The sequence below is a fragment of the Gekko japonicus genome, unplaced genomic scaffold, assembly GCF_001447785.1.
Source record: "Gekko japonicus isolate JY-2015 unplaced genomic scaffold, Gekko_japonicus_V1.1 scaffold875, whole genome shotgun sequence".
Taxonomy (NCBI): domain Eukaryota; kingdom Metazoa; phylum Chordata; class Lepidosauria; order Squamata; family Gekkonidae; genus Gekko; species Gekko japonicus.
The window spans coordinates 161,141-170,655 of NW_015169200.1; the positions used below are offsets into that span (position 1 = coordinate 161,141).

At 48.6% G+C, this 9,515-nt stretch overlaps 1 protein-coding gene across 1 annotated transcript in view; it reads left to right on the forward strand.

Moving 5' to 3' along the window:
• Nucleotides 1-9,515, forward strand: part of ERBB2 (erb-b2 receptor tyrosine kinase 2) — a 110,362-nt gene that overhangs the window by 95,735 nt on the left and 5,112 nt on the right. The window contains exons 21-24 of the mRNA XM_015416334.1: nucleotides 2,170-2,325; nucleotides 4,248-4,323; nucleotides 4,433-4,579; nucleotides 7,535-7,632. Coding sequence (XP_015271820.1) covers nucleotides 2,170-2,325; nucleotides 4,248-4,323; nucleotides 4,433-4,579; nucleotides 7,535-7,632 — 477 coding nt within the window. The remainder of the gene's footprint in view (nucleotides 1-2,169; nucleotides 2,326-4,247; nucleotides 4,324-4,432; nucleotides 4,580-7,534; nucleotides 7,633-9,515) is intronic.

Genomic DNA, 9,515 nt, shown 5'->3' on the forward strand with positions numbered 1-9,515 from the left:
GTAGTGGTTAAGTGCGCGGACTCTAATCTGGGAGAACCAGGTTTGATTCCCCACTCTTCCACTTGCACCTGCTGGTGTGACCTTGGGCAAGCCATAGTTCTGATAAGAGCTGTCCTTGAAAAAGAGCCGTTTCTGTCAAGAGCTCTCTCAGCCCCGCCTCCCTCACAGGGTGTCTGTTGTGGGGAGGGGAAGGGAAAAGAGTTTGTAAGCCGCTCTGAGACTCCCTTGGGTAGTCCAATCTCCTCTCCTCCTCCTGTTTTGTGAGTCACTGCTCATTTCTTCAGATATCTGAAGAAGTGAGCGGTGACTCTCGAAAGCTCCTCCCCTGCCACAAATTTTGTGAGTCTTTAAGGGGCTACTGGACTCTTGCTCTTTTCTACTTCGACAAGCAAAGTTTGTCCTAAAGCTGCAGTGCTATAATGGGAGCAAAAGCAATACAAGGTGCAGAAAATCTTCCTTTGCAGCTATTAAATGTAAACCATGCATCGGCTGTCCTTGTCAGAAAAATAAAGTCAGCACAGAACAGCATATCTGGGAATTCAACAGACTGAAATTCCCTGTCTGTTTTCTCGTTTTCTCCTTTAAAAAAACCCAGCAAGTTTCTAGCCCCCTCCGAGTATGATAAAAACACAAATGAGAATTCTGGTGTTCAGGGGCTCAATGCCCCTGTACGGATCTTTGCCTCTGCCCCTACAACCTATTGCCTCACAGGCTTTGTAAACCCCTCACTGAGCACTGAAATTTGTAAAATTATGAACTGCTTCAGCATTTTTTGGGTAGTTCTATCCAGGGGGTGGATCATGTACTTGGTTTGCAGAATGTCTCAGTCTGAGGAGGACTCTTAGGTAGCTGGGGGCTGGAGAAGACCTCTGCTCAGGACCCTGGGGAGGGGTCACAATGCTCCCTCTAAGCCAGGGGTGTCGAACTCATTTGTTATGAGAGCCGGATCTGACATAAATGAGACCTTGTTGTGTGTCATAAAATGTAATGCCAGGTAGCGGAGATATAAATTTTATTAAGGACACAAACACAAAGATATATTTTTTTACTTAAAATAAAAAACATGCGGAGATATAAACTTTATTAAGGACACAAACACAAAGATATATTTTTTTTACTTAAAATAAAAAAACATGCTTAAAACATTACCTCTGTGAGCTGCAAACCTACTTTTATTGACATTCAACACAGAAATCTCATGCTCTGAGTTCTGAGTCCAGGACCCAGGTTAAAACATAAAATGGATGAGTGATTAAGAGAGTCTGGCAAAGCAAGCGATGATGCAGCAGCAGCAGCAGAACTGGAAGCAGGAGATGGCCGGTTCCACTGCGGGCCTGATGGACCCCCTCCGGGGGCCTCATCCGGTCCCCGGGCTGCATGTTTGACACCTCTGCTCTAAGCTGTGGAGTCTTGTGAGCAAACATTCTACTTTGTGAGCTACCGGCATTAAAGTTGTGAGCGAGCGATTTGGCTGCTGCATCAATTAGCTTGCTCTGGAGCCCTCCTTCCTGAGCTAAGACAAAAAATGTGTGAGCCGGAGGCTAAAGAACTGTGAGCTAGCTCACACTAACTCAGCTTAGAGGGAATGCTGGTCACAGCCAATCAGAGCGGATAGTACATGGCTAGATGGACCCAAGGACTGACTCAGTATAAAGGGGGTTGGCTACATTCTGGTATCTTTGTGTGTAAGCTGTTTAAGAAATAATAGACCAGTTGTGCCAGATCTGTGAGCGAGCCTCGTAAATGCTCCCGCCTCCCCTTTTATCTGTCTCTGGAGACTCATCTTTCAAAGTAAGTGGAGCAAGCTTGTTCCGAGTCCACAAGAGGTGAAATTAATTTTAATTAACACAAACCCAATGCAGTTCTGCTACTGGGGGATGGAGGTAGGCAGGTCTCTTTTTGTAGCAGGAACGCCTTTGCATATTAGGCAACACACCCCCTAATGTAGCCAGTCCTCCAAGAGCTTACAGTAGCACCTGTAAGAAGAGCTCTGTAAGCTCTCGGAGGATTGGCTACATTAGGGGGAGTGTCGCCTAATATGCAACGGAGTTCCTGCTACAAGAAGAGCCCTGGAGGTAGGCATCCATCCAACACCTGCGTTACTGTGCCTGTTCAAGAGCATGGGAAAAAGATTTCCCCTCACGCTTGCATTTCCCCTTCTCTGCCTAGGGAATGAGCTACCTGGAGGACGTCCGCCTGGTCCATCGGGACTTGGCCGCTCGGAACGTCCTGGTGAAAAGCCCCAATCACGTCAAGATCACAGACTTTGGCTTGGCCCGGCTCCTGGACATAGACGAGACGGAGTATCATGCCGACGGAGGGAAGGTGAGGAGGGCAAAGGGTGGAAGAGATAAGCCCCAGATGGTACGGTGATGCCAAGCCAGGGGACCGGTCGAACACAGGGAGGGGCTGTGGCTCAGCGGTAGAGCATCTGCTTGGCTTGCAGAACAGCTCAGGTTCAATCCCCGGCATCTCCAGTTAAAAGATCTGGCGGTAGGCGACATGAAAGACTTCTGCCTGAGACCCTTCATGGAATCACTGCCAGTACTGTGTTTGGCGTAGTGGTTAAGTGCGCGGACTCTAATCTGGGAGAACCGGGTCTGATTCCCCACTCCTCCACTTGCACCTGCTGGTGTGACCTTGGGCAAGCCATAATTCAGGCAGAGCTGTTCTTGAGAAAGAGCCGTTTCTTTCAGAGCTCTCTCTCAGCCCCACCTGCCCCATAGGGTGTCTGTTGTGGGGAGGGGAAGGGAAAGGAGTTTGTAAGCTGCTCTGAGACTCCGAGTGAAGGGCGCTTCTTCTTCAGAGCCAGTTTGGTGTAGTGGTTAAGTGCGCGTACTCTAATCTGGGAGAACCGGGTTTGATTCCCCACTCCTCCACTTGCACCTGACTGGATGATCTTGGGCAAGCCGTAGTTCTGATAAGAGCTGTCCTTGAGAAAGAGCCATTTCTGTCAAGAGCTCTCTCAGCCCCACCTACCTCACAGTGGTGAGGTCTGTGGTGGGGAGGGGAAGGGAAAGGAGTTTGTAAGCCGCTCTGAGACACCTTTGGGTAGTGAAGGGCGGAGTATAAATCCAATCTCCTCCTCCTCATTCTTGGGGCTTTCTTATTAGAACATTGTTAGGACAAATGGCTCAGGCTGCCCAAATCTCATCAGATCTCAGATGCTAAGCAGGGTCTGTCCTGGTTAGTATTTGGATGGGAGACCAACAGGAAGTTCAGTGTTGCTACACAGAGAAAGGCGTCCATACATGGGAGTGGGGAGATAGGAAGCTGGTTCCAGTTTGGTGTCGTGGTTAAGTGTGCGGACTCTAATCTGGGAGAACCGGGTTTGATTCCCCACTCCTCCACTTGCACCTGCTGATGTGACCTTGGGTCAGTCACAAGCTCTAGCACAGCTGTCCTTGAAAAAGAGCAGTTTGTGTCAGTTGTCTCAGCCCCACCCACCTCACAGGGTGTCTGTTGTGGGGAGGGGAAGGGAAAGGAGTTTGTAAGCCCCTCTGAGACTTCCTTGGGTAGTGAAGGGCGGGGTATAAATCCAATCTCTTCTTCTTCTTCTAGTCTGTCTGTCTGTAGCAGTAGATGAGCAAGGGTTTGGTGTATTGGTTAAGTGCGTGGACTCTAATCTGGGAGAACCGGGTTTGATTCCCCCACTCCTCCACTTGCACCTGCTGGATGACCTTGGGCAAGCCATGGTTGTGATAAGAGCTGTCCTTGAAAAAGAGCCGTTTCTGTCAGAGCTCTCTCAGCCCCGCCTACCTCACAGGGTGTCTGTGGTGGGGAGGGGAAGGGAAAGGAGGTTGCAAGCCACTCTGAGACTCCCTTGGGTAGTGAAGGGTATAAATCCCATCTCCTCTTCTCTTCTTCCATCCCCCTTAATCACTTTAGTTGCCCTTTGGTGGAGTGGTTAAGTGCGCGGACTCTAATCTGGGAGAACCGGGTTTGATTCCCCACTTGCAGCTGCTGGATGGCCTTGGGCAAGCCATAGTTCTGTCAGAGCTGTTCTTGAGAAAGAGCCGTTTCTGTCAGAGCTCTCTCTCAGCCCCACCTGCCCCATAGGGTGTCTGTTGTGGGGAGGGGAAGGGAAAGGAGTTTGTAAGCTGCTCTGAGACTCCTTTGGGTAGTGAAGGGTGGGGTATAAACCCAATCTCTTCTTCTTCTTCTTCTTCCGCCTGCTTATCGCGGTGCCACTGGACTTGAAATTCGTTCTGGTGGTGATCACTGTGTTGTCCTTCGGTCTTGCCCAGGTGCCTATCAAATGGATGGCGCTGGAGTCCATCTTGCGCAGACGATTCACCCACCAGAGTGACGTGTGGAGCTACGGTATGTGAAGGCCTCAAGGCGTTGCCCTCTCCACCCTCTCCCACTGGGGACGCCCGATGGTCCTGACTCTTGGCGGGAACCTCCTCTCCTTTCCTCTCTCTCTCTCCAGGCGTCACCGTGTGGGAGCTGATGACGTTTGGCGCCAAACCGTACGATGGCATCCCGGCCCGAGAGATCCCCGATCTACTGGAGAAAGGGGAGCGGTTGCCCCAGCCCCCCATCTGCACCATTGAAGTCTACATGATCATGGTGAAATGTATGGGACCAGGGGAGAGCGGGTGATTCTTTCATGCAGAATAGTGGTTATGACGGCTCTGGCCTCGGTTCTCTCTGTAACTGCTGTAGAATCATAGAGTCGGAATCATAGAGTTGAAAGGAAAATCCAGAAGAGGCCGCCTGTAGGCTTATCAGCACCGCTCACCTAGAGTTCCTCGACTGTACCGAGAGAGTCAGCGTGGTGTCGTAGTTAAGGTGTCGGACTTGGATCGGAGAAATCCAGGTTCTGATCCCCACTCGTGCCATGGAAGCTCGCTGGGTGACCTTGAGCCAGTCACACGCTCTCAGCCTAATTACCTCATAGGGTTGTGGTGAGGGTAAAACGGGGAAAGAGGGAATGATATGGGCTGCTTTCGGTCCCCGTTGGGGAGACAAGAGGTGTGTAGGAGAAGGAAGTAAAATAAAATCATAGTCGCTGCTCTGACACTCCTTTGGGTAGGGAAGGGCGGGGTATAAATCCTCCTCCCTCCCCTTTCCTGGGAACAGTATTTAATAAATGTGTTCAGTAATCTGATCTGGATAATAACATTGGAGCATCTGCAGAGAACAGAACAGCGATCTCATGGTTAGGCAGTACAGGAGCTTATGGAGTATATAGGTACATTCTGTGGTAGAGAAGCAAGTATTTTATTTACTTATTCACAGGGGTCATTTCGTAGAAAAAGAGGTGCAGGAGCTCATTAGCATAACTCATTAGCATAACTCATTTGCATATGCCACACCCCCTGACATCACTGGAAGTGTGTCAGAAGGCCACAACCACCACTCATGCGCCACTGGACTGTTTTGGATTGCTAGCTATTGGGGGGGGGGTGTGCAGATCTGCCCTCACAGAGGAGGGAGAGCTTGTACCTGAAGGCAGGCTGGGGGGGCAGGCCTCTGCAACTTACCTGTCTGCTTCTTGCTCCTCGTGGCCCAACTGAGGGCTGCTGGGAACAGGGGACGGGGATTGTTGCATTTGCCTGCCCCCTGGGCTCCTTACTGCTGGAGCTCCGCTCCTGTGCGCTCCCGCAGGAAATGACCCCTGCTTATTCATGTTATTTATAGTTTGCCTTTTTCACTGGACACAAGGCAGATTACACTGAGTAAGTCAAGACAATCAACCAATGGGATATTCAATAAACAATGCAATCGATCAACCAATGACCATCCTGTGATGGAATCCAAAAGACCGCGATGGGCCCAAAGAGCATATAGTTCAAACCTTTTTGCCTAAGATAACGTGGAACCACATTCAGACCTGAAACCAAACCATTTGATGAAGTGGTGTTGGGGGGTGGGAGCTATGGGCGGAAAAGCAGGTTAGATTTGTTTAGATTTTTCTCCGCTTCTGACACCACGAAATATTTTCGGGTCTGCAGATAAAGACTTAATGGGAAAGGGTATGGCTTAAAACATCTTGCATATCAACAGGAACTAAAATGTGTTGTACAGCAGTCCCCAGTCCCTGTTCCAGAACTAAGGTCATATGATCTTAGGGCAAGTTGATAAAGAACCACTTCCTTAACAGAATTTAAGTATTTATTTACATTATGTATAGCCTGCCTTTCTCACGAGGACTCCAGGCAGATTACACAGAGTGAGTCAAGACAATCGACCAATGGGACATTCAATAAACGATGCCATAGGATTGTAGACTCAACCAGAAGTCTAAAAACAACTGAAGCAAAGCATAACTTAGGCAGATCATGAGAGGGAGGGCAGGAAGGGTTGCATCAGTGCTTAGTTCTCATGGCCCTTTCTTACACGCCCAGGGAAATGCCGGTTGCCACTTTGGGGTCAGGATTACAGTGTTCCCTCTAAACTGAGTCAATGTGAGCTAGCTCACAGTTTTTAGCCTCCGGCTCACACATTTTTGTCTCAGCTCAGGAAGGACGGCTCCAGAGCAAGCTAATTTATGTAGTATCACATTGTTTGCTCACAACTTTAATGCCAGTAACTCACAAATTAGAATTTTTGCTCACAAGACTCCACAGCTTAGAGGGACCATTGGAAGCAATTTTCTTCAGGCCACTTTGGCCAGGGATCCTGGAGGATACTTTTGCCGTCTTCTGGGCATGGTAAATATATAATGGTAACACAGTGAAAGCAGGTTTGACACAAAATCACAGCACCAAGGCTGTTACACTGTGTAAAAAAAATCTAACTGGACATGTCAAGTCCTAAAGATAATTTAATTCAAAATTTATAATATAAACAACTAACATCAAATGCATTCATACATATTTCAGTATGGTCCACAGAGGACTCCTTAAACAGCTTAGCATTAGAATACAGCCAAACTCTCTTCCTGTACAGTCCAAGATCTTCTTTAGTGGTTTGATATTCAAACTTATCCACACAGGACTCCTAAATAAAATTCATTATTTTGAACAGCCAAGTCCTCTTCCTGTACAGCTAAAGTCTTCTCTAAAGAGGTCAGTGGCCTGTACAGTCCAAGATCTTACCTTTAGGACTTGACATGTCCAGTTAAAATCTTTTGGACATGAAATGGGTCCCTGGGGGTGTGGTGGAGAGATTGCTGTGAAATCCCTGCATCATGCAGGGGGTTGGACTAGATGACCCTAAAGATCCCTTCCAACTCTATGATTCTGTAAACATGACGCATCAAATGATGCAAAATTCCATAGTAGCGTCCCGGTTTCAACAAGCTGTACACAGTAGTACAGACCACAGTCCCTAGTGATTTTTCTAAGTAGCTTTGTGAATCATTTAGTACAGTGCAGGTCTAATGCCTACGTACGATATTTTGAAATAGCCAAGATTCTTTCAAATACTTTGGAATGTCTGAATTCTCTAATGGGGCGCACGAGCCAGCTGATACCCCCATTCGTGATTTATTTTTGAGCCCGGCGCTCTGTTGTCTAGTAGGGGACTAATTTTGCTTTGTGTACAAGAGGACTTGAATCACGCTTGTGTTTTCTTTGCCCCACAGGTTGGATGATTGACTCAGAATGCCGGCCCAAGTTCCGGGAGCTGGTCACAGAGTTCTCGCGGATGGCCAGGGACCCGCAGCGCTTTGTGGTCATCCAGGTGAGCATAGCGGCATTGGTGGGGAGGAAGGCACTCAATCTCCCCCCCCCTCCCTCCCTCCCTCCCTCCCTCCATCCCCCTTCAGGGTTTCACAGTATTCCTCGGAGGAGCTTCTTGGAATAATTGTATTGCTAAAACTTGAAGCTGCGGTGGCTCAAGGGGTTAAGACGCTGAACTGGAGGCTGTGGAAGGTCGGTAGTTCAGCAGTTCGAGACCCGAGTGTGCAGCATGATGGAGTGAGCTCCCCTCTCTAGTTCCAGCTCCTGCCAGCCTAGCAGTTTGAAAGCAAGAAATTGCAAGTAGATAAATAGGTACCACTTCGGTGGGAAGGGAACAGTGTTCCGTGCGCCTTGGCGTTTAGTCATGCCGGCCACATGACCACAGAAATGTCTTCGGACAGCGCTGGCTCTTCGGCTTTTAAACGGAGATGAGCACCGCAACCCTAGAGTCGGACTCGACTGGCTTTCGAGCAAGGGAAACCTTTACCTAAAACTTGAAGGGGGAGAGGAAGAAAAGGGGAGACAGAAACCAGAACACAAAACTTTCTCTGGCTAGAGAAAACAAAGCTTACTGAATAAATCCAACAATTCTGACTTTGGGGATGGCCCCCCCATAACAACCCTCCCAGTATCAAGATACCAAAAACAACAAAACTGGGGCCAAAATCAGTCCAGTAATACACTCTTAAACATTAAATATGCTAATACAATCACTTTTATACTTGATAATAGTATCTAAGTATACAAAATATTAACAAGGTATACAACCTAACCATACAACATCCTAATGTTATACAATTACTAATATACTAACATACAGTTATACCACAGAATACCAATTGTTGCCAACAGCCAAAAAGTACTAGTAGACTTTCAACATGTGCTGTTAACAGGCAAAGGAATGTAAAGCTTGACAAAGCAGCCAGCTTGTGCTTGGTTTCGTCTCTTAACTTCCTCAGAAGCAAGTTAGATTGTATAAGAGTTTTCCTTCTGGTGTAGTGTTACTTCCTAGTTCCTAAAGACTTTTCTTCTCAAGTGTTGCTACATTTAATATAGGGACTAGCCCTTATTTCCTTAGAAGAGTTCTCATACGGGACCTGTCTTTGACAGACTAAGCTTCGAAGCTGATAAGGATGGCCCCTTCAGTGCCTTTGGGTGCTCACAAGCAGGGCTGAAAACCAACGGCCTCCTCCAGTTGTTGCCCCTACCGGCATCTGCGGTTATGAACTCCTACAAACTAGAAGTCTGGGTCTGGCTGTACGCTTTGCTTACCTGGGACAAACAATTGTCCCCAGTGGCAAAATTAGCATTTTTCTATCTCTGCCAGGCTTGTCAGCTGTCCCTGTTTGTGCTGGTCGGACCTGGCCGCGGTGATTCGTGCAGTGGTCACCTCCAGATTGGACTATAGCTGTTTGCTCTGTTCAGGGCTAAGCTTGAAGATGCTTTGGAAACTTCAGGCTATCCAGAATGCAGCTGCCAGGATGTTGACCAATCCATCGTGGTCTGCACATATTCAGCCTGTTCTTACGTACCTGCACTGGCTTCCGATTGGTTTCCGGGTCAGATTTGAAGTGCTGGATTTAACCTTTAAAGCTCTAAACCAGGGGTGGCAAACATAAGGCCTGGGGGCCGTAACTGGCCCATCCAGTGTTTTTATGCGGCCCCTGAGCAACTAGTGCAGGGGGGGGGGACGACAGGAGACTGTTCAGGGGGGAGGGGGGGGAGCCACTCCAGTCGTGGCTTCAGCATGGCAGAACAACCTCGTCTGCCGCAGTCAAACATTGTGGGAGCGTCTGCCCAGGGCTGCACCTCTGGATCTCTAGTCCGCCCACATGGGCTTTCCTTTGGACCCCCCCCCCCACGCAATGCGGCCTTGCGGGGAAA